Genomic DNA, 24,477 nt, shown 5'->3' with positions numbered 1-24,477 from the left:
AACCAATTTAAAAATTATTTTTTGAAGTTTTTTTGACATTTTTTTTTGTTTTGTTAGCCATTTTTCTACAGTCTGGCTATTTAACTACGACTGTCCAATTTTCCTAGCTTCCAGTTTTTTTGTTCAGATCCGTTCATTACACCACGCAGAAAAAAATGACACAATTAAAAAAAAACACTTTTTTGTATTTCTTAGACTATAATAGGAGCATTCTTTGCTGCGTGCACATTAACCGGCTATCCTTATTTTCTTTTTTTGTTGTTTTCCACGCAAAATCAGGCACCACAAATAATCATCAGAAAATGTCGAGAGATATTATATTAAAGCTCTTTCAGTCGTGACTCAAGCAACATTTGAAAATTTTGAGAAATTTTTCCCAGTGTCGAGAAAAACAACACATTGAAATTTTGGTCTGATTTATGGTCGAGCAAATAAGGTAACCGAGCAGGCTTAAAATAGCTTATTTATGCTTATTTTAAGCCGTGAAAAGTTAATTTTACTCGAATAACGTTTATTTTTGGTTTTGTTTCCTCCAGTTTGAGAATCAAAAACATAAGAAATTTTTTTTTCAATTTCAAAAAGTACCAGCATCCTTTTGATTTTTTGTATGATGGTTTTTAGTTTTCTATTCAATTTTTTACAAAAACAGTTTTCCGATTTGCCTATTTTATAATGACTGTCGAATATGCCCAAGTTCTAAAAAATTGTTTTTTTTTGGTATTTTTTACGACTATGGTCGGAACATTCTGTGTTACTTGCACATTAACCAGCTATCCTTGTTTCATTAGGACTTGGTGAGGAGAGTGGGTTCTGGAGTGAGACATGGTTCGTGGCCACAGTGGGGGTCATACTATGGACTGTACTGATGGTAGTGGCCTTCTGGCTCTACAGGAGGTTCCACAGGGCCAGATACTTACACTACAGCGAGTGTCACTCTGCAAATGCCGCCAACAAGTATGTTGCTTTTATGCAATCAAAAAGAAGCCTAAGTATAGCTTTACGAGGTTAGTTTTTGCCTGACCGGCTAGAAAAGTTTTGCAACAACGCCTTCGCTGCCAAAATTAAAAAAACTAATTCCTATAAACTTTTAAAACGAAAACTAACAAAAAGACAAATCACTTGAAGGGCAGTGTTTTCGTAAGATTTGTTTTCATGGATTTGACAACACCATCTGTGTTTCCTAAAATATAGATATATTCAAAAAACGAAAAACTGTTCACAGGAACAACGACATGTCTGGCTCCATACACAGACTTGCCCTTCATGGACCAGAAGGGGAGCATAGCAGGGACAGCAATGGAGTCAGACTATTAGGGGGTGCAGGGGTAGTGGGCGGAGGGGGCCAGTTGTCTTCGACTGGATCTGTTCATTGGGGAGGTACTAGACCCTGCTCACAATGCGGGGGTCATGTGGCACAGCATAACACTCAGAACATGCAGAACTGTAAGTGAATTATTTCCCATTCAAGATTTCACAGAGAACCTAATTAACTTACCTTTAGTTTTTATCCACGTTTTGAATGACATTAATTTTCTGTACTTTTTCGATAATTTTGCCTCTTAAAGACAACTTAAAAACATTTTTTGTGTCCTTTACAGGTTTTTTGTAGTTGCAGCTTTACATTATCTTGGAGTTCTAATGAAGTAAGCTATTCAGAAAACGGCGTTATCTTTCGGTGACTTTCCTTTTTAAGTGCATTGATATTGATTGTAGTCAAGCCACTCCACTGATAAAAACACACCTTGAGTTCATATGACTTCTATTGAATTGACGAACTTTCCAGGTCCCGATTTATTGCGACAAGGAGTGAAAACAAACCACTCGCCCCACATTCACCCTCATCAACACGACCACCATCAAGGGGGGCTGCAAACGACTGCCTTCTTAACAGGGAGATCCAATTCCGGGGGAGAGGGAGGGGGAAACATGACACTTCCCAGGTACAGTGACTCCTCCAAAACGAACCAAGTCGTGCGCAACAACGGAACCTCTACACCACCGAACAACTGCAACTACAATTTCCAATACTCCCCCACTAATCCGATACCTCACCCCCACAATTCTGCCTCTGCTCTCATCGGCCAGGCTAGTCGTGGATCTTCCGGAACCGGGAGTCCAAGCGACAGTAGCATAATGCACTTCCACCACCCGAGAATAAACACAGTGTCACATCCAAACTTCGGGTGAGTACATCCTTACTAGAAGCAATCCAGCTTAACTTATGCGGACAAATCGGGTGCTGCAGTTTCACCTTAGGAAAACCGTTAAGTAACCAAAAAAGCTTTTCAACAATCCTCTATGGTATCTTCTAAAGAAACTCCACCCCTATGAATAAATACAGTAAATTAGCAATATAGCTTTCCATTGAAAATACTAATTTTGCAGCATTCTGATAACTTGAAAATTCGACTAATTTAATCTGCCTTACAATCTCCTCCCTCCCCTTTCTAGAAAGGGGGAAATTATTAAGTAGATCCCAGCTCTTTATTCTATAGAAAGCAAAGCAGTAAGAGATGCTATCGCAACAAACTAGATCTCGCGCTATTAAGCACTTCATGAGTTTAATTTATTATACAATATTTTAAAAAATGTATACAACAATCAGAAAGGTCAACAAAATATCCCATCTTACCATTAAAAAAGTTTAATACGCGGAAAAGTTTTAATGAACCATTCAATCTAATCTTGCTCGCATATGTATAACATATTCAGAGTGTTCGAGTGCAATTAACTTCTTAAAACAAAACCATTATCACTTTTTAAAAACCAAATATTTGCTTCTAATGAATGTTTGGTCCCATTAACATGCAGCTGGACTCGTGAGTACCTAACACGCTCTCATAGCAAAGTCGACTTCACCACTAACCCCATAGTCGAAACACCACAGACCAATCTATACGAAGACCCATGTCAGATAACCGAAAACAAATACCAACGTCTATACACCCTAAACAACACTCTCGGTTCATCTTACTCGCGGGGATCCAAAAAGTCACGACGTCTCTCGTTAGTTCACGAGGGCAATTATACAACCCCTATTAGCGATGAAGATGCAATTAATAACTCGCAAAGTGGCAGTGCCATTGGGACGCGTCCGCGAACTTCGGCTGCGTCGCGAAGTAGTGGCGAGTACCGGCACAGTGTGTATTACTGTTGTTCGTCTGAATCTTCAACAGATCAACGGTTTGTAGCGGCTGAAACTTCACACTACTTGCATGTTTAGGTAGATTGAAGACAAAATGTTTGTTGGTTACCTCTCAAACCAGTTTTATTCACTATTGTTTAATTAATTTCGTATTCACTGTGAGTATGTTTGTATTTTCTATATTATATAAATGCTTTTACATTTGTGGGAGTTTCTTGTAATCGGGGAATAGACATGTTTTTCCAGTACAAAAATTTCTTACAAATCAGTAAGAAACATGCTCTTTCCAAAAGGTCATATAGCAGCATTGATATGACAACGTTTTTTATACACCATCCTAGAAAATTTTTTGAATAAAAACTGATTAAAAACTCTAAAAAAATAGGATTTGTGGGTTTATTTCCTTTCCGTTTCCGTTTTTTACACTAGCCAACTTTAAAGCGGTAGTGTTATAGTTAGTATCACTATTTTTTTCTGACCTACAACAGCTTTTTGATGGCATGTGCTTTGATATTCGATTAGTTATAAGTTAACACAGTTGATGCAGATCTCACTGTTCAAATGAACCAAAAATTTGGCTTTATGTTTCGAATTTATTACATCTTACATGCCAATTTAGCGTGGATGCCTTCAGTTTTTTACATTCCAAATTAATACATGCCAAATTATGTCTTGTTTTTGTTGCCACTTTTCCAGCTGAGCATTGGCAATTTATTAGCATATGTAGCTGCTTTATTTGTGACTAGCGATTGTGTGGTGTTAAGAGTCCGTGGCTTAGCGAGTGGGCCGTGAGACTCGAAATCTCGAGGTTGAAGGACCAAATCCGATTCGAAGCAACGTTTTACTAACTCAAGGCTTATTTCTATTTTTTCTTTTTTCACTTAAAAGCTGCTTTTCTGTCGTGTTCTCGCAAATGTTTGAGAAGCGCAGCTTCACCTCTGTGTTAAAAATGCTAACTGGAGGAAATTGAATTTTATTTGTTATTGAACTTTAACAAATGCCAGGCTCCTTCCAACTTAGTCTAGAGGTGTCACATTGCCTTTCACCCTAGGTCTGAGGTTCGAGTCGCGGTCTGACCTTGTTTTTTTTCAGTATAAATTATTGAAATTTTTCCTAGGCGAAACTGACTTGTCGGATTTTCTTTTGCCTGCTTTTTATCGGCTTAATGAGCAATGATGGAGTTTTTCTGATTTAAACAGTTTTTACTGTTTTTGACAGTCGTCTTGTTATTTCGTCAACTTTCCAACTCGGGTTCTGAATAAGATTTTCTGTTTTTATTTTTTATAATAATGGTTTTGGATTACGTTTTATCGATTCAGTCACTTTTTAGTGTCGTTTCAAATTTTAAAAGCAAAATTGCAAGTTTTATTTAAAGACAGTCCAGAACGGTTGTCTGTAAAAGTTTCAAGTTATGAAATTTAATCTCAAAATTTTTGTCAAAACAATTTCTTACGGCTTTTTTTCGGCTCTATGTGCGTCTTCTCAATTATTGTCGGCGCAGCGGCTGATTGGCAATTGAAGATAAAAGCTTAATTAATAACGGTGGTTCGGTTTCTTTACTGTTTTTTTTTTTTCAAATTGAAATTTTCATTTTGTCAAACTTCAATTTTTAAGAATTTTTTCGACCTACTGTTTTCTGTCTCAATTTCTATTCGCTAGCTTGCTATGTGACGCTTGAGTTATATTGCCAGTGGCGCGGAGCTCTGCTTCACCTGTGTGTGATATAGGTTTAGTTCAATTTATATTACTGTAAGCGTTGCTCATCATATGTATCCAGCATAACATGCGTTTGTAGCAAGGCGTCAAATCATCGAGTTTTGAGAGAAAAAGAATCAAGTAAGAGAGTAGAGTTTATGCTTGTCTTCTTTTTTGATAATATGATGCTTTTTTGATAATACGATTTTTGCTTTCATGATCTCAAGAATCTTGGTTCAACTGATGTTTCGAATTTGTTTTTGACATTTGGCTATAGAAATTATCGGATTGCTTTTGTTGAACGCGATTGCTTATTTGGAATACTTGACAGCACGCCTCAACTTGCGATGAGCAAAAAAAGTATTAGGTGCTGTCCTGGATTGGAACTCCTCCAACTGACATTGCATTGGTAGCATTCATGTGAATGGTTGCATGCCCCCTCGCAGCCTTAAATATAGTGTCGGTAGTTCCAGATACCAAGGCGGGTTGTGACGACTGCAGTTAACGCTTTAACCAGTAAACATGAAATCCTGCCAGATCCAATGATCTAGAATCAAGGCTGCATTCGATATTTTTTGGGTTCAAGATGGGTTAAGATGATCATCCTTTAGTTAAGTCAAGACAGTTTTCTTGCACGGGCTTGTTCTGCGAGTTCGAGCAATTTCATGGGCACTATACTATGAAAGATAGCAGATTTTGAGCTTATCTCATTTCTTTTTTAAGGTCAATAGAAAAGCTATCCGAATAATCTTTTATGGAACTCTGACACTATTGCGTTATGATCACAAGTCACTTGGTTCAACTGATGTTACGAATTGGTTGTTGAATATTGTTGGTAGAAATGTTCTAAATGTTTAATGTGCAAGTGATGATAGGCAACATCCTGCCTCATATTGCGATGAGCAAAATAAAAAACACGAGGTGCGTGGTCTGCGCTGGATTACAATTACTCTAGTTGAAATTAGGTGGTTGTATGCATATGCATGGATGCATGCCCTCTCGGGGCACAAAAAAATGGCATCAGTAATGATCTTAAAACAAGGAGGTTTCCGATGACCAGTAGTCAAGGAGGTTTCCGATAACTTCTGAGTTCAAGCCGGGTTCAAGTGTTTCTTAAGCGAAGACAGTTTCCGATGGTCCAGGACCAAAGTGTCATCTCGAGCAATTTATGGGCGCTATGTAAAAACGCATGAAAATGTAATTTATGTTTGTCTTGTTTTTTTATGAAAATTAAATTCGACTTGGTTGCATGTTTTCGAATTGGCTGTTGATTTTTGACGGTAGAAATGTTCTGATTGTTTTTATTAATATTTTATTCAACTACTTCTCTGCCTTATATGCACAGACTGATCGTTATCTGAAACGTGTTTCATTAGAAGTAAATTAATTTTAAAATCTGCTCAATTCAGCAACTCCTATGCAGAAATACCCTTCAACCAAAATCAACTACAAGGACAGGGCCAGGGTCACGTGAGCCCCTCGGGGTCAAAAGGGGGAAAAGGACCTTCCCCACAGCCCAAGAACAACAGGGTCATGATATTATCCCAAGAGGAGAACCTTCGCAATTTCGGATGTCCAATCGCAATACTCACCAAGCCCAGGACAACCCCTCCCCCTCGCACCACACCCCCATCGGGGGCGGGGTCTTACACACAAAGATCACCCGGTGGCTCTTTTCAGATGCAGAGTGCAATTTCCAACCCCCACTTGCAAGACCACTGTAACAGTAAGTTCCTTGCAAGACCAGTTTTAACAGTCGAAGAACGTAGTGCAGACTCTTATATAGGTCGCGATGATTTTTTTCAGAAAGTCTTAAGATTTGTTCAGGCTCAAATTTGGTTCTTCGCGGTTTCAATTATGATTTTTTTTCAAAGTTCAGCTCATTTCCTTTGTTGAAAGGAAGGCAAACTCCACTATCGGATGTAAAGGTCACAAAAAACAAGATCGACTTCTAATTTTGACAGTGCATGTTAATTTTCAAATTTCTGCCTGTTGGCTATGTTCGCTTGCTTCTTTTTAAATGAACTAGGTCGAAAAAAAGTTTCGCTTTACTTAATTTAAATTAAGCTAAAACATAAATTGGAGTTCAACCTTTACATGGCAGATATAAATGTGTTTAAGTTTATCAGCTGAGTTTATCCACTTTTCCAGCTGAGCATTGGCAATTTATTAGCATATGTAGCTGCTTTATTTGTGACTAGCGATTGTGTGGTGTTAAGAGTCCGTGGCTTAGCGAGTGGGCCGTGAGACTCGAAATCTCGAGGTTGAAGGACCAAATCCGATTCGAAGCAACGTTTTACTAACTCAAGGCTTATTTCTATTTTTTCTTTTTTCACTTAAAAGCTGCTTTTCTGTCGTGTTCTCGCAAATGTTTGAGAAGCGCAGCTTCACCTCTGTGTTAAAAATGCTAACTGGAGGAAATTGAATTTTATTTGTTATTGAACTTTAACAAATGCCAGGCTCCTTCCAACTTAGTCTAGAGGTGTCACATTGCCTTTCACCCTAGGTCTGAGGTTCGAGTCGCGGTCTGACCTTGTTTTTTTCAGTATAAATTATTGAAATTTTTCCTAGGCGAAACTGACTTGTCGGATTTTCTTTTGCCTGCTTTTTATCGGCTTAATGAGCAATGATGGAGTTTTTCTGATTTAAACAGTTTTTACTGTTTTTGACAGTCGTCTTGTTATTTCGTCAACTTTCCAACTCGGGTTCTGAATAAGATTTTCTGTTTTTATTTTTTATAATAATGGTTTTGGATTACGTTTTATCGATTCAGTCACTTTTTAGTGTCGTTTCAAATTTTAAAAGCAAAATTGCAAGTTTTATTTAAAGACAGTCCAGAACGGTTGTCTGTAAAAGTTTCAAGTTATGAAATTTAATCTCAAAATTTTTGTCAAAACAATTTCTTACGGCTTTTTTTCGGCTCTATGTGCGTCTTCTCAATTATTGTCGGCGCAGCGGCTGATTGGCAATTGAAGATAAAAGCTTAATTAATAACGGTGGTTCGGTTTCTTTACTGTTTTTTTTTTTCAAATTGAAATTTTCATTTTGTCAAACTTCAATTTTTAAGAATTTTTTTCGACCTAGTGTTTTCTGTCTCAATTTCTATTCGCTAGCTTGCTATGTGACGCTTGAGTTATATTGCCAGTGGCGCGGAGCTCTGCTTCACCTGTGTGTGATATAGGTTTAGTTCAATTTATATTACTGTAAGCGTTGCTCATCATATGTATCCAGCATAACATGCGTTTGTAGCAAGGCGTCAAATCATCGAGTTTTGAGAGAAAAAGAATCAAGTAAGAGAGTAGAGTTTATGCTTGTCTTCTTTTTTGATAATATGATGCTTTTTTGATAATACGATTTTTGCTTTCATGATCTCAAGAATCTTGGTTCAACTGATGTTTCGAATTTGTTTTTGACATTTGGCTATAGAAATTATCGGATTGCTTTTGTTGAACGCGATTGCTTATTTGGAATACTTGACAGCACGCCTCAACTTGCGATGAGCAAAAAAAGTATTAGGTGCTGTCCTGGATTGGAACTCCTCCAACTGACATTGCATTGGTAGCATTCATGTGAATGGTTGCATGCCCCCTCGCAGCCTTAAATATAGTGTCGGTAGTTCCAGATACCAAGGCGGGTTGTGACGACTGCAGTTAACGCTTTAACCAGTAAACATGAAATCCTGCCAGATCCAATGATCTAGAATCAAGGCTGCATTCGATATTTTTTGGGTTCAAGATGGGTTAAGATGATCATCCTTTAGTTAAGTCAAGACAGTTTTCTTGCACGGGCTTGTTCTGCGAGTTCGAGCAATTTCATGGGCACTATACTATGAAAGATAGCAGATTTTGAGCTTATCTCATTTCTTTTTTAAGGTCAATAGAAAAGCTATCCGAATAATCTTTTATGGAACTCTGACACTATTGCGTTATGATCACAAGTCACTTGGTTCAACTGATGTTACGAATTGGTTGTTGAATATTGTTGGTAGAAATGTTCTAAATGTTTAATGTGCAAGTGATGATAGGCAACATCCTGCCTCATATTGCGATGAGCAAAATAAAAAACACGAGGTGCGTGGTCTGCGCTGGATTACAATTACTCTAGTTGAAATTAGGTGGTTGTATGCATATGCATGGATGCATGCCCTCTCGGGGCACAAAAAAATGGCATCAGTAATGATCTTAAAACAAGGAGGTTTCCGATGACCAGTAGTCAAGGAGGTTTCCGATAACTTCTGAGTTCAAGCCGGGTTCAAGTGTTTCTTAAGCGAAGACAGTTTCCGATGGTCCAGGACCAAAGTGTCATCTCGAGCAATTTATGGGCGCTATGTAAAAACGCATGAAAATGTAATTTATGTTTGTCTTGTTTTTTTATGAAAATTAAATTCGACTTGGTTGCATGTTTTCGAATTGGCTGTTGATTTTTGACGGTAGAAATGTTCTGATTGTTTTTATTAATATTTTATTCAACTACTTCTCTGCCTTATATGCACAGACTGATCGTTATCTGAAACGTGTTTCATTAGAAGTAAATTAATTTTAAAATCTGCTCAATTCAGCAACTCCTATGCAGAAATACCCTTCAACCAAAATCAACTACAAGGACAGGGCCAGGGTCACGTGAGCCCCTCGGGGTCAAAAGGGGGAAAAGGACCTTCCCCACAGCCCAAGAACAACAGGGTCATGATATTATCCCAAGAGGAGAACCTTCGCAATTTCGGATGTCCAATCGCAATACTCACCAAGCCCAGGACAACCCCTCCCCCTCGCACCACACCCCCATCGGGGGCGGGGTCTTACACACAAAGATCACCCGGTGGCTCTTTTCAGATGCAGAGTGCAATTTCCAACCCCCACTTGCAAGACCACTGTAACAGTAAGTTCCTTGCAAGACCAGTTTTAACAGTCGAAGAACGTAGTGCAGACTCTTATATAGGTCGCGATGATTTTTTTCAGAAAGTCTTAAGATTTGTTCAGGCTCAAATTTGGTTCTTCGCGGTTTCAATTATGATTTTTTTTCAAAGTTCAGCTCATTTCCTTTGTTGAAAGGAAGGCAAACTCCACTATCGGATGTAAAGGTCACAAAAAACAAGATCGACTTCTAATTTTGACAGTGCATGTTAATTTTCAAATTTCTGCCTGTTGGCTATGTTCGCTTGCTTCTTTTTAAATGAACTAGGTCGAAAAAAAGTTTCGCTTTACTTAATTTAAATTAAGCTAAAACATAAATTGGAGTTCAACCTTTACATGGCAGATATAAATGTGTTTAAGTTTATCTATGGAGTTATTAGAGATCGAATTGTGGGGTTGACTTTAATGCTTTTTGGACGCCGAAAAGAATCCTAAACTAACAACCAAAGCTTTAACTAGAGCTTAAAGATTTAACTAAAGCAATAACCAACAACAGAGCTAAGTCCTAAGTTTGGGCAAACTTTACACAGATTGTAATTTTAGGCAGTGGGTCGGCGCCCCCTCTAGACGGTGGTGTGAACTTGAGTGACGGAGAGGACAACACGTGTGGGGTGGCAGCCCCTCCCCTTCTCGGAGAGCCCCCCTCTTCAGATATAGAGTCCTTATATGAGGCATCAACTATCGCACTCAGTTCAGGTCGGTAGAATATCTGTCGCAGAAATTACGGTTTACTGTGATATTGCGAGGAAAGCACGGTCTGAAAGGGAAGATGAACGCACAAAGGGCAAAAGCGTCCCGCTATGTGTTTAATTTGAACTAACTTAACTGTGCTAAAGCGGGTCAAGTTGTCGTTCAAATCCCACTCAAAACAAGTTATGAGCAATATTTCAAGTATTTTTGAACGTTTTTTTTTTGGGTTACCATTGAAAACCGTTCGACTACAGGCATTCAGAGCAGAGGATTGGTTTACATTTGAGCTGATGAATTATGAAAAACTAAATAGTTCTTTCAGTATGTGGAAGTGACCCTCGAGACAAAATAACAGAGCCAGAGTACGACTGTCGAGAGGAAGACTTCATCAACGACTACGACTTCTCAGGCGCCGGCGACCAGGGACTCATGGCGTCTACGTGCAGCAGTGTCAGTGCTAACCACCGCTACGAGACCGCGTTTCCACGCGACGACAACTTACAACCATGTCTCAGCGACAATCTTCGAAATGCCGCCGATACGAGAACCTCGTCTAAGAGCAGTTCATCTCGACACGTATGTCCGATACAACACCAACCAGTCGTAGCAACTCATCCGCCCAAGTTTGTGCCTTCGCCTAACGGCGTGAACAAATCGAAACTGAGTAACAGCAGTCCCCATTCTAGCCAATCAGATCGCTCCAATAAAGTGGACAGTCCCTTGAACGGATTCGAACCCATTTTGGCCCCAAGGGAGAAAAGCAAATGTGTTCCGAAGAAGGTGATGAAACCGATAGTGGGAAATTCAAATTCGAACAGTGTGAAGTCCGTGACAGATGTGGAGAAAGTGTCTCCTCATACCTTGCCCAATGGGACTGCACCAGCAGCAGTTCATGGCCTGGAGGAACAATGCAATAGTTGCTCATGCTTTTATCACCAATGTAGGAGCTAAAACTTGTTGCAACTAGGTCATTAAAAAATTGGGATATTTGAAAGAAAGCCAAACTTGAAATCAACTTTAAGACATTTTCTGCTTTTGGAAAATCTTACATCACTATCATGTATTTAATCTTTTGCCGGCCAAGTTCCCTCAACACACTCTTTGCTGGAAATTTAAGCTGTTAAACAATTTAGAAAGCCAAATTTAGTATTTTTCCATGGTGCAGCTAACTGAGTTCCAAGTTGCCATATTTTTTTCGCATTAAAAGTTTCGTGTTTTGAACAGTTTCTATTGTTATATCCGGTTAGTTGTATCGGGAAGTACGGCTTCGAAAAGCGAAAATAAATTTCAAATGTGAAACTCATGATATCTCCAAAACTTTGCCTTAATGCTTACTTCAAGTTGGCTTTCTTTCAAATATCCCTAACTTGGTCACTAACTTGGTCGGAAAAAAATCAAATACATGATAATAAAGTAAGATTTTCCAAAAGCAGAAAATTTCTTAAACGCGAAAAAAAACAGGTCTCACCCAGACTAGACTATCAGGCCTTGTATGACCAAGCATTGCCATTACCTCTTGGCTTAATGGGCGTTACCTCTTGGCTTAAAACATTGAATTGAAAAAAGGGTAAAATGCTTCACTGATTCTGTTAAGCAAATTGTTAGCCTGAAAACATTCAAGTTCCGATTTAATAATGCTAGCTTATCGCGAGTCACAAAATATCTGCTCGCCAAATACCTGTTGACAGAAAAATGTTAGTTCAATGGAAATTCATATACATGTTTTTAAGAAGCTTTTGATTTATTTTGAAAAACTTTACCGATATTTTAAAAAGTTCGATGCGCCATTGCCTGCATTAAATCAATTTACAAATTATCTCAACTATCAACAGAATTTGGATGCTTAGATGCTAGAAACTAATTCCAATCAACCTAACATACTGAGAGACCTGCAATATTTCATTTTTTTTTTCACTACCAAAATTTTGTATATAAAAACAAAAACTTGAACTATATGTAACCACCGCTCCGCAGAAAAAAAAAATATTAGGTACCTACGACGACAGAATTAAAGCCTATTTTCAATGGCTGAACATTAACCAAAACTGCTTACAAGTAGAAAAAAGGTTGTAAGATCTTACATGTACCGCCTATTTAGCAAGCGCTCACAAGCCCTATAAAGGTTGTACATGCGTAAATATTAAATTTCTAATTTTAGCTATTCTGAACAGTTATTTAAGGGAAAAAATCTGATCTCCGGTTCAAAACGCGCAATTGAGAGCAAGTTCCTGATTTGAGAGTTTCGTCTATTTTTAGCATCTGACTATCATGCTAATGGGCATCCGAAGTCCAGTATCCACAGTGAAAACTGCTACGAGAACCAATACATGGTCGACGTCAAGGCCAAAAACGCAAAAAGCGCAGTCATGTTCTCCGGCAACGTGTGCTAGCCGACATTATGCTATGCAGGCGCAAATGCAGTTCAATTTCTATCATTTGAAGAACTATTTTAAGCTACGAAACTATTTACAGCCGTTCAAATTCGTGAAGTTGCAGAGCCGAAACTATGTTTCTATTTAGGTAATTATCAAATGTAAACAATGAATTGATTTAAGTTTTTAAAAACAAAACAGATTTATGATTTTTGAAGCTTTCTGAACATAGTATTTAACATTTGCTATTGCGACCGCAGTCTTTCATGAGTTGTGCAGTCAATAATCAAAAAGAATTAAAAAAAAATACGCGAGAACCAGTTTCATGTTTTTTGTTCAAAGATGGAAATCCATAGACGTTTACAATGTGGTGTTTCTATGCTTTATTTCATTTCCTGATTTGGGACATTTAAGTCTAAGAAACATGCAAACTTGAAGTCTGAATATATGTAATTGTAAAGAATTGAAGAGCTTAAAAAATAAAGGGCCTAGTCACAACTGAAAAGGATTCAAGATAATATATTATTTAAACCCGCGCAACTTTTATTTGTCTTTAAAGATTTTATGCAGGGGAGGATTGCAGATTTTCTCGAGAGAGAGGGGGTAGCTGGTGAGTCAAAACAAGATTATAATGGCTCTTTTAGAAAAACTTTCAGGTAGTTCGGCTTAAAATGGACTAGCGTAAAACGCACCTCCGGTACTCATGATAAACCGCATATATTGGAAATAAGATCTGCATTTTTTAGTGTGCTTTGACAGCACCCAATTACAGGGTTCGTAATTACAAATTTTGCAAAGATTTTATTCAAGTTTTTTATTCGAATTTTGATGAACCATAAAATTTTGTGAAGTTTTATATAAGTTCTTCGAAAAATGAACTATGAAACGTCACATTTGGGAAGCTAAAAACAATTGAGCAGCCGCATTTGGAAGCAAGATTTACAACTCCTGAGATTACTCTTACAGTACCCAACTACAACGTTGGGAAATTCAAATTGAGAAACTTCACCTTAAGTTTTCTAAAAAGAGGTATTTTTTTTTGAAAACCAGAAAAAATTTCACATCTCGAAAACTACCAAGATTTGAGCAGTCTTATTAGATGTCAAAAATTGCAATCTTTGAAAGTACTCTGACAGCACACAACTACAGGGTTGGGAATTTCACTTTAGTGAACTATTTTGTAATTTGAGTTTTCAGAAAAAAACCAAAAAAAATCACAAAAATCGTCGTATTTCTTAAACTAAAAAGACTTGAGCATTCTTAATTGGAGACCGAATTTGCAACTCCTGAGATTACTCTAACAGCCCCCAACTACAGGTTAGGTATTTCAACTTTGAAAAAAAAACTAATTTAATTTTCATAGAACTTTTTTTTAAAAATCACAAAAAACATATCTGGAAAACTGCAAGGTTTTGAGCAGTCATATTTAGAGGCAAAATTCACAACTCCTGGGAGTTGGGAGTACCCTCAAAGAGCCTCACTACAGAGATAGCAATTTCAAGTTTTATAAAAAAAAAATTATACCTAAGTTCTCTGAAAAATTTTGAGAAAATCCTAAAAAACGTCATATCTCGAAAACTACAAGGTTTTGAGCAGACATTTTCAGAGGCAAGATTTGCAACCCCACGAGAGTACCCTAAAAGATTCTAATAACAGGATTGAGATCTTCAACGTTTTGGAATTTTTTAACATGTTTTTTTGAAAATTTCGGAGAAAATCATAGAAAACGTCATATCTCGAAAACTACAAGAATTTGAGCAGTCATAATTGGAGGCAAAAATTGCAACTCCTAAGAGTACCCTCACAAAAACCAACAACAGGACTGATGATTTCAACGTACTGGAATTTTTTAAAATCTAAGTTTTTGAAAAATTTTTGTTATTCAATATAAAGGTCAGAATAGCAAAACCTGGGAAAACTCTGACAACATCCAACTATTGGGTTGCTAATTACAAACTTGATGAAATAAAAACTGAATTTAAACGGGAAAATCGAAAAAAAACCTTAACCATTGCAATATACGATATAGCTTAAACGTGAAAAAATTCTTTTGTTAAAGATGCAAAAAATACGTTGAAAAAGTTTAAACATGTCGTGATAGTGAAGCCCGCATTTAAATATATAATAGATAATAGATTTGATAGAAGAAAGTTTAAAAAAAAATAGGAGACGGGTAGACAGACATAATCAAATTAATTAAAACAGCAGGTATACAGACAGACAGACTTAATTTGGCCTCGAAAAAAATTACTGAAAAATTAATGACCTTGCGGAAAACTAAATGAAAAGTTTTCTTAAGCATGGCAATATATGATATAGCTTAAACATGAAAAAATTCTTTCGTTAAACATCCAAAATTTATATGCTTAAACATGGGAGATAGCTGTCACTAGCATTTAAATATAGTATAGATAGATAGATATAGATAGATAGATAGATAGATAGATAGATAGATATAGATATAGATAGATAGATAGATAGATAGATAGATAGATAGATAGATAGATAGATAGATATAGATAGATAGATATAGATAGATTGGTAAAATAGTATCATAGTTTTCCTAATTTAGCCCAGTTTTTCCAAACTTCTTATGCAATTCAGCTGAACGATCAATCTAAGCTTTGAATCGACTCGTGTGACGAAAAGGTCGAGTCTCTGAGGGGCACTCCTCCTCCTAAACCGCAACAATTGAGGTGCAGAACAGAAACAAACTAAATTCTCAGCAGAAATTGAAATAGGTGTTCAACTGAAAACTAGAGCAATATCATCACATAGGCCAATGCCATCTGATTACGAGCATAAACTCAAAATAGCATCCTAATAAAATTTGAGTTTAAAAATGTTATTTGGGTCGCTAGAAAAAGCACGAATGAAAAATAAAAAACCACCCACAACATCCACAATTTTAACAAAACTTTCAAAAACGCAACTAAACTATTGCAAATATATTTTTTGATAGTCATTAACTTTTCAATAAGTACCATCTTTATTTTAGATACTTCATTGTTTCTTGATTTCGCCATGCGATAGAGGTAAATTCAGATTGGATATAAAAAAAACAATACAACATTAAACAGGGATAACCGGTTACTGTGCAAGTAGATCATAGTCTTTGAAAAAAACTACGAAAAAAGTTGTATTTTCAAATTATTGTATTTTTTTCGGCGTGGTGTGATAAAAGGATCTGAACAGAAAACTAAAAATTAGGCATATTCGACAGTCATAGTTAAACAGGCAAATTAAAAAACATCTTTTTTGATAATATGATGCTTTTTTGATAATACGATTTTTGCTTTCATGATCTCAAGAATCTTGGTTCAACTGATGTTTCGAATTTGTTTTTGACATTTGGCTATAGAAATTATCGGATTGCTTTTGTTGAACGCGATTGCTTATTTGGAATACTTGACAGCACGCCTCAACTTGCGATGAGCAAAAAAAGTATTAGGTGCTGTCCTGGATTGGAACTCCTCCAACTGACATTGCATTGGTAGCATTCATGTGAATGGTTGCATGCCCCCTCGCAGCCTTAAATATAGTGTCGGTAGTTCCAGATACCAAGGCGGGTTGTGACGACTGCAGTTAACGCTTTAACCAGTAAACATGAAATCCTGCCAGATCCAATGATCTAGAATCAAGGCTGCATTCGATATTTTTTGGGTTCAAGATGGGTTAAGATGATCATCCTTTAGTTAAGTCAAGACAGTTTTCTTGCACGGGCTTGTTCTGCGAGTTCGAGCAATTTCATGGGCACTATACTATGAAAGATAGCAGATTTTGAGCTTATCTCATTTCTTTTTTAAGGTCAATAGAAAAGCTATCCGAATAATCTTTTATGGAACTCTGACACTATTGCGTTATGATCACAAGTCACTTGGTTCAACTGATGTTACGAATTGGTTGTTGAATATTGTTGGTAGAAATGTTCTAAATGTTTAATGTGCAAGTGATGATAGGCAACATCCTGCCTCATATTGCGATGAGCAAAATAAAAAACACGAGGTGCGTGGTCTGCGCTGGATTACAATTACTCTAGTTGAAATTAGGTGGTTGTATGCATATGCATGGATGCATGCCCTCTCGGGGCACAAAAAAATGGCATCAGTAATGATCTTAAAACAAGGAGGTTTCCGATGACCAGTAGTCAAGGAGGTTTCCGATAACTTCTGAGTTCAAGCCGGGTTCAAGTGTTTCTTAAGCGAAGACAGTTTCCGATGGTCCAGGACCAAAGTGTCATCTCGAGCAATTTATGGGCGCTATGTAAAAACGCATGAAAATGTAATTTATGTTTGTCTTGTTTTTTTATGAAAATTAAATTCGACTTGGTTGCATGTTTTCGAATTGGCTGTTGATTTTTGACGGTAGAAATGTTCTGATTGTTTTTATTAATATTTTATTCAACTACTTCTCTGCCTTATATGCACAGACTGATCGTTATCTGAAACGTGTTTCATTAGAAGTAAATTAATTTTAAAATCTGCTCAATTCAGCAACTCCTATGCAGAAATACCCTTCAACCAAAATCAACTACAAGGACAGGGCCAGGGTCACGTGAGCCCCTCGGGGTCAAAAGGGGGAAAAGGACCTTCCCCACAGCCCAAGAACAACAGGGTCATGATATTATCCCAAGAGGAGAACCTTCGCAATTTCGGATGTCCAATCGCAATACTCACCAAGCCCAGGACAACCCCTCCCCCTCGCACCACACCCCCATCGGGGGCGGGGTCTTACACACAAAGATCACCCGGTGGCTCTTTTCAGATGCAGAGTGCAATTTCCAACCCCCACTTGCAAGACCACTGTAACAGTAAGTTCCTTGCAAGACCAGTTTTAACAGTCGAAGAACGTAGTGCAGACTCTTATATAGGTCGCGATGATTTTTTTCAGAAAGTCTTAAGATTTGTTCAGGCTCAAATTTGGTTCTTCGCGGTTTCAATTATGATTTTTTTTCAAAGTTCAGCTCATTTCCTTTGTTGAAAGGAAGGCAAACTCCACTATCGGATGTAAAGGTCACAAAAAACAAGATCGACTTCTAATTTTGACAGTGCATATTAATTTTCAAATTTCTGCCTGTTGGCTATGTTCGCTTGCTTCTTTTTAAATGAACTAGGTCGAAAAAAAGTTTCGCTTTACTTAATTTAAATTAAGCTAAAACATAAATTGGAGTTCAACCTTTACATGGCAGATATAAATGTGTTTAAGTTTATCTATGGAGTTATTAGAGATCGAATTGTGGGGTTGACTTTAATGCTTTTTGGACGCCGAAAAGAATCCTAAACTAACAACCAAAGCTTTAACTAGAGCTTAAAGATTTAACTAAAGCAATAACCAACAACAGAGCTAAGTCCTAAGTTTGGGCAAACTTTACACAGATTGTAATTTTAGGCAGTGGGTCGGCGCCCCCTCTAGACGGTGGTGTGAACTTGAGTGACGGAGAGGACAACACGTGTGGGGTGGCAGCCCCTCCCCTTCTCGGAGAGCCCCCCTCTTCAGATATAGAGTCCTTATATGAGGCATCAACTATCGCACTCAGTTCAGGTCGGTAGAATATCTGTCGCAGAAATTACGGTTTACTGTGATATTGCGAGGAAAGCACGGTCTGAAAGGGAAGATGAACGCACAAAGGGCAAAAGCGTCCCGCTATGTGTTTAATTTGAACTAACTTAACTGTGCTAAAGCGGGTCAAGTTGTCGTTCAAATCCCACTCAAAACAAGTTATGAGCAATATTTCAAGTATTTTTGAACGTTTTTTTTTGGGTTACCATTGAAAACCGTTCGACTACAGGCATTCAGAGCAGAGGATTGGTTTACATTTGAGCTGATGAATTATGAAAAACTAAATAGTTCTTTCAGTATGTGGAAGTGACCCTCGAGACAAAATAACAGAGCCAGAGTACGACTGTCGAGAGGAAGACTTCATCAACGACTACGACTTCTCAGGCGCCGGCGACCAGGGACTCATGGCGTCTACGTGCAGCAGTGTCAGTGCTAACCACCGCTACGAGACCGCGTTTCCACGCGACGACAACTTACAACCATGTCTCAGCGACAATCTTCGAAATGCCGCCGATACGAGAACCTCGTCTAAGAGCAGTTCATCTCGACACGTATGTCCGATACAACACCAACCAGTCGTAGCAACTCATCCGCCCAAGTTTGTGCCTTCGCCTAACGGCGTGAACAAATCGAAACTGAGTAACAGCAGTCCCCATTCTAGCCAATCAGATCGCTCCAATAAAGTGGACAGTCCCTTGAACGGATTCGAACCCATTTTGGCCCCAAGGGAGAAAAGCAAATGTGTTCCGAAGAAGGTGATGAAACCGATAGTGGGAAATTCAAATTCGAACAGTGTGAAGTCCGTGACAGATGTGGAGAAAGTGTCTCCTCATACCTTGCCCAATGGGACTGCACCAGCAGCAGTTCATGGCCTGGAGGAACAATGCAATAGTTGCTCATGCTTTTATCACCAATGTAGGAGCTAAAACTTGTTGCAACTAGGTCATTAAAAAATTGGGATATTTGAAAGAAAGCCAAACTTGAAATCAACTTTAAGACATTTTCTGCTTTTGGAAAATCTTACATCACTATCATGTATTTAATCTTTTGCCGGCCAAGTTCCCTCAACACACTCTTTGCTGGAAATTTAAGCTGTTAAACAATTTAGAAAGCCAAATTTAGTATTTTTCCATGGTGCAGCTAACTGAGTTCCAAGTTGCCATATTTTTTTCGCATTAAAAGTTTCGTGTTTTGAACAGTTTCTATTGTTATATCCGGTTAGTTGTATCGGGAAGTACGGCTTCGAAAAGCGAAAATAAATTTCAAATGTGAAACTCATAATATCTCCAAAACTTTGCCTTAATGCTTACTTCAAGTTGGCTTTCTTTCAAATATCCCTAACTTGGTCACTAACTTGGTCGGAAAAAAATCAAATACATGATAATAAAGTAAGATTTTCCAAAAGCAGAAAATTTCTTAAACGCGAAAAAAAAACAGGTCTCACCCAGACTAGACTATCAGGCCTTGTATGACCAAGCATTGCCATTACCTCTTGGCTTAATGGGCGTTACCTCTTGGCTTAAAACATTGAATTGAAAAAAGGGTAAAATGCTTCACTGATTCTGTTAAGCAAATTGTTAGCCTGAAAACATTCAAGTTCCGATTTAATAATGCTAGCTTATCGCGAGTCACAAAATATCTGCTCGCCAAATACCTGTTGACAGAAAAATGTTAGTTCAATGGAAATTCATATACATGTTTTTAAGAAGCTTTTGATTTATTTTGAAAAACTTTACCGATATTTTAAAAAGTTCGATGCGCCATTGCCTGCATTAAATCAATTTACAAATTATCTCAACTATCAACAGAATTTGGATGCTTAGATGCTAGAAACTAATTCCAATCAACCTAACATACTGAGAGACCTGCAATATTTCATTTTTTTTTTCACTACCAAAATTTTGTATATAAAAACAAAAACTTGAACTATATGTAACCACCGCTCCGCAGAAAAAAAAAATATTAGGTACCTACGACGACAGAATTAAAGCCTATTTTCAATGGCTGAACATTAACCAAAACTGCTTACAAGTAGAAAAAAGGTTGTAAGATCTTACATGTACCGCCTATTTAGCAAGCGCTCACAAGCCCTATAAAGGTTGTACATGCGTAAATATTAAATTTCTAATTTTAGCTATTCTGAACAGTTATTTAAGGGAAAAAATCTGATCTCCGGTTCAAAACGCGCAATTGAGAGCAAGTTCCTGATTTGAGAGTTTCGTCTATTTTTAGCATCTGACTATCATGCTAATGGGCATCCGAAGTCCAGTATCCACAGTGAAAACTGCTACGAGAACCAATACATGGTCGACGTCAAGGCCAAAAACGCAAAAAGCGCAGTCATGTTCTCCGGCAACGTGTGCTAGCCGACATTATGCTATGCAGGCGCAAATGCAGTTCAATTTCTATCATTTGAAGAACTATTTTAAGCTACGAAACTATTTACAGCCGTTCAAATTCGTGAAGTTGCAGAGCCGAAACTATGTTTCTATTTAGGTAATTATCAAATGTAAACAATGAATTGATTTAAGTTTTTAAAAACAAAACAGATTTATGATTTTTGAAGCTTTCTGAACATAGTATTTAACATTTGCTATTGCGACCGCAGTCTTTCATGAGTTGTGCAGTCAATAATCAAAAAGAATTTAAAAAAAATACGCGAGAACCAATTTCATGTTTTTTGTTCAAAGATGGAAATCCATAGACGTTTACAATGTGGTGTTTCTATGCTTTATTTCATTTCCTGATTTGGGACATTTAAGTCTAAGAAACATGCAAACTTGAAGTCTGAATATATGTAATTGTAAAGAATTGAAGAGCTTAAAAAATAAAGGGCCTAGTCACAACTGAAAAGGATTCAAGATAATATATTATTTAAACCCGCGCAACTTTTATTTGTCTTTAAAGATTTTATGCAGGGGAGGATTGCAGATTTTCTCGAGAGAGAGGGGGTAGCTGGTGAGTCAAAACAAGATTATAATGGCTCTTTTAGAAAAACTTTCAGGTAGTTCGGCTTAAAATGGACTAGCGTAAAACGCACCTCCGGTACTCATGATAAACCGCATATATTGGAAATAAGATCTGCATTTTTTAGTGTGCTTTGACAGCACCCAATTACAGGGTTCGTAATTACAAATTTTGCAAAGATTTTATTCAAGTTTTTTATTCGAATTTTGATGAACCATAAAATTTTGTGAAGTTTTATATAAGTTCTTCGAAAAATGAACTATGAAACGTCACATTTGGGAAGCTAAAAACAATTGAGCAGCCGCATTTGGAAGCAAGATTTACAACTCCTGAGATTACTCTTACAGTACCCAACTACAACGTTGGGAAATTCAAATTGAGAAACTTCACCTTAAGTTTTCTAAAAAGAGGTATTTTTTTTTTGAAAACCAGAAAAAATTTCACATCTCGAAAACTACCAAGATTTGAGCAGTCTTATTAGATGTCAAAAATTGCAATCTTTGAAAGTACTCTGACAGCACACAACTACAGGGTTGGGAATTTCACTTTAGTGAACTATTTTGTAATTTGAGTTTTCAGAAAAAAACCAAAAAAAATCACAAAAATCGTCGTATTTCTTAAACTAAAAAGACTTGAGCATTCTTAATTGGAGACCGAATTTGCAACTCCTGAGATTACTCTAACAGCCCCCAACTACAGGTTAGGTATTTCAACTTTGAAAAAAAAAACTAATTTAATTTTCATAGAACTTTTTTTTAAAAATCACAAAAAACATATCTGGAAAACTGCAAGGTTTTGAGCAGTCATATTTAGAGGCAAAATTCACAACTCCTGGGAGTTGGGAGTACCCTCAAAGAGCCTCACTACAGAGATAGCAATTTCAAGTTTTATAAAAAAAAATTTATACCTAAGTTCTCTGAAAAATTTTGAGAAAATCCTAAAAAACGTCATATCTCGAAAACTACAAGGTTTTGAGCAGACATTTTCAGAGGCAAGATTTGCAACCCCACGAGAGTACCCTAAAAGATTCTAATAACAGGATTGAGATCTTCAACGTTTTGGAATTTTTTAACATGTTTTTTTGAAAATTTCGGAGAAAATCATAGAAAACGTCATATCTCGAAAACTACAAGAATTTGAGCAGTCATAATTGGAGGCAAAAATTGCAACTCCTAAGAGTACCCTCACAAAAACCAACAACAGGACTGATGATTTCAACGTACTGGAATTTTTTAAAATCTAAGTTTTTGAAAAATTTTTGTTATTCAATATAAAGGTCAGAATAGCAAAACCTGGGAAAACTCTGACAACATCCAACTATTGGGTTGCTAATTACAAACTTGATGAAATAAAAACTGAATTTAAACGGGAAAATCGAAAAAAAACCTTAACCATTGCAATATACGATATAGCTTAAACGTGAAAAAATTCTTTTGTTAAAGATGCAAAAAATACGTTGAAAAAGTTTAAACATGTCGTGATAGTGAAGCCCGCATTTAAATATATAATAGATAATAGATTTGATAGAAGAAAGTTTAAAAAAAAATAGGAGACGGGTAGACAGACATAATCAAATTAATTAAAACAGCAGGTATACAGACAGACAGACTTAATTTGGCCTCGAAAAAAATTACTGAAAAATTAATGACCTTGCGGAAAACTAAATGAAAAGTTTTCTTAAGCATGGCAATATATGATATAGCTTAAACATGAAAAAATTCTTTCGTTAAACATCCAAAATTTATATGCTTAAACATGGGAGATAGCTGTCACTAGCATTTAAATATAGTATAGATAGATAGATATAGATAGATAGATAGATAGATAGATAGATATAGATATAGATAGATAGATAGATAGATAGATAGATAGATAGATAGATATAGATAGATAGATATAGATAGATTGGTAAAATAGTATCATAGTTTTCCTAATTTAGCCCAGTTTTTCCAAACTTCTTATGCAATTCAGCTGAACGATCAATCTAAGCTTTGAATCGACTCGTGTGACGAAAAGGTCGAGTCTCTGAGGGGCACTCCTCCTCCTAAACCGCAACAATTGAGGTGCAGAACAGAAACAAACTAAATTCTCAGCAGAAATTGAAATAGGTGTTCAACTGAAAACTAGAGCAATATCATCACATAGGCCAATGCCATCTGATTACGAGCATAAACTCAAAATAGCATCCTAATAAAATTTGAGTTTAAAAATGTTATTTGGGTCGCTAGAAAAAGCACGAATGAAAAATAAAAAACCACCCACAACATCCACAATTTTAACAAAACTTTCAAAAACGCAACTAAACTATTGCAAATATATTTTTTGATAGTCATTAACTTTTCAATAAGTACCATCTTTATTTTAGATACTTCATTGTTTCTTGATTTCGCCATGCGATAGAGGTAAATTCAGATTGGATATAAAAAAAACAATACAACATTAAACAGGGATAACCGGTTACTGTGCAAGTAGATCATAGTCTTTGAAAAAAACTACGAAAAAAGTTGTATTTTCAAATTATTGTATTTTTTTCGGCGTGGTGTGATAAAAGGATCTGAACAGAAAACTAAAAATTAGGCATATTCGACAGTCATAGTTAAACAGGCAAATTAAAAAACAGTTTTTGTGGAAAAACTATTAGTAAAACGGAAAAAAATTGTAAAAAACTTCAATTTTAAAATTTTTGATACTTGAGTTTCATTTTTTGATTTTTGAAATTGATAAAAAAATCAAAAATTTCATACCGGTTTTTCTCGAAACTAGAAAAAAATTTTAAATATGGTTCGAATCTTGACTGAAAGGAGTGTAATATGGTATATCACCCAACTCAGTCCAATGATTATTTGCGGCACCTTATTTTGCGTGGAAAACAAAAAAATTAAAACACACCCGAATACAAAGTTTCTCCCCATTTTCAAGTCGGAACAAAAATAACATAATCCTAAAATGTTTACATCCAAAATAACACTCAGAGAAAAGCATTTTCATAGCGTGTCCATTGTTTTCATGGCTCAAAATCTGGAAAGTTATCTCTGAAAATTCAGGAGTCATGAATCTAGCTTCGAATCAGATGGGTGGAGCAATAAAATGCTTTCTAACTCCTCTATAGTCAAACAAGCTGAAGATGTGCTTGCATTCT

The 24,477-nt window shown here is 36.7% G+C and overlaps 3 protein-coding genes across 3 annotated transcripts in view; all 3 read left to right on the top strand.

The window, feature by feature from the left end:
• LOC134854789 (protein sax-3-like) overlaps window positions 1–7,087 on the top strand; it is a 30,147-nt gene extending 23,060 nt beyond the window's left edge. Inside the window, exons 15-20 of the mRNA XM_063871147.1 lie at window positions 789–954; window positions 1,223–1,443; window positions 1,784–2,183; window positions 2,812–3,183; window positions 6,250–6,566; window positions 7,014–7,087. Of these exons, the coding sequence (XP_063727217.1) occupies window positions 789–954; window positions 1,223–1,443; window positions 1,784–2,183; window positions 2,812–3,183; window positions 6,250–6,566; window positions 7,014–7,087 (1,550 nt within the window). The remainder of the gene's footprint in view (window positions 1–788; window positions 955–1,222; window positions 1,444–1,783; window positions 2,184–2,811; window positions 3,184–6,249; window positions 6,567–7,013) is intronic.
• Window positions 7,088–7,922: 835 nt separating this feature from the next.
• On the top strand, window positions 7,923–13,334 carry LOC134854913 (uncharacterized). The gene is made up of 4 exons (XM_063871313.1): window positions 7,923–9,715; window positions 10,294–10,446; window positions 10,763–11,380; window positions 12,697–13,334. Exons 1-4 carry the CDS (start codon window positions 9,523–9,525, stop codon window positions 12,828–12,830), a joined length of 1,098 nt encoding a protein of 365 aa, XP_063727383.1. The 5' UTR covers window positions 7,923–9,522; the 3' UTR covers window positions 12,831–13,334.
• Window positions 13,335–16,125: 2,791 nt separating this feature from the next.
• Window positions 16,126–21,227, top strand: LOC134854142 (uncharacterized). The gene is made up of 4 exons (XM_063870266.1): window positions 16,126–17,622; window positions 18,201–18,353; window positions 18,669–19,286; window positions 20,604–21,227. Exons 1-4 carry the CDS (start codon window positions 17,430–17,432, stop codon window positions 20,735–20,737), a joined length of 1,098 nt encoding a protein of 365 aa, XP_063726336.1. The 5' UTR covers window positions 16,126–17,429; the 3' UTR covers window positions 20,738–21,227.
• The last annotated feature ends 3,250 nt before the right edge of the window (window positions 21,228–24,477 follow it).

This window comes from Symsagittifera roscoffensis, chromosome 9 (assembly GCF_963678635.1).
Source record: "Symsagittifera roscoffensis chromosome 9, txSymRosc1.1, whole genome shotgun sequence".
Lineage (NCBI taxonomy): Eukaryota > Metazoa > Xenacoelomorpha > Acoela > Convolutidae > Symsagittifera > Symsagittifera roscoffensis.
This window is presented reverse-complemented; position numbering and strand designations above follow the sequence as displayed.

What these genes read in the sequence shown, in the direction of transcription:
- LOC134854913 (XM_063871313.1), top strand. Translation starts at nt 9,523, where the DNA reads ATGATATTATCCCAAGAGGAGAACCTTCGCAATTTCGGATGTCCAATC. An exon ending in AACTATCGCACTCAGTTCAG is followed by an intron (nt 10,447 to 10,762) that starts GTCGGTAGAATA and finishes TAGTTCTTTCAG; the next exon opens with TATGTGGAAGTGACCCTCGA. An exon ending in CTCATGCTTTTATCACCAAT is followed by an intron (nt 11,381 to 12,696) that starts GTAGGAGCTAAA and finishes GTCTATTTTTAG; the next exon opens with CATCTGACTATCATGCTAAT.
- LOC134854142 (XM_063870266.1), top strand. Translation starts at nt 17,430, where the DNA reads ATGATATTATCCCAAGAGGAGAACCTTCGCAATTTCGGATGTCCAATC. An exon ending in CTTGCAAGACCACTGTAACA is followed by an intron (nt 17,623 to 18,200) that starts GTAAGTTCCTTG and finishes TTGTAATTTTAG; the next exon opens with GCAGTGGGTCGGCGCCCCCT. An exon ending in AACTATCGCACTCAGTTCAG is followed by an intron (nt 18,354 to 18,668) that starts GTCGGTAGAATA and finishes TAGTTCTTTCAG; the next exon opens with TATGTGGAAGTGACCCTCGA.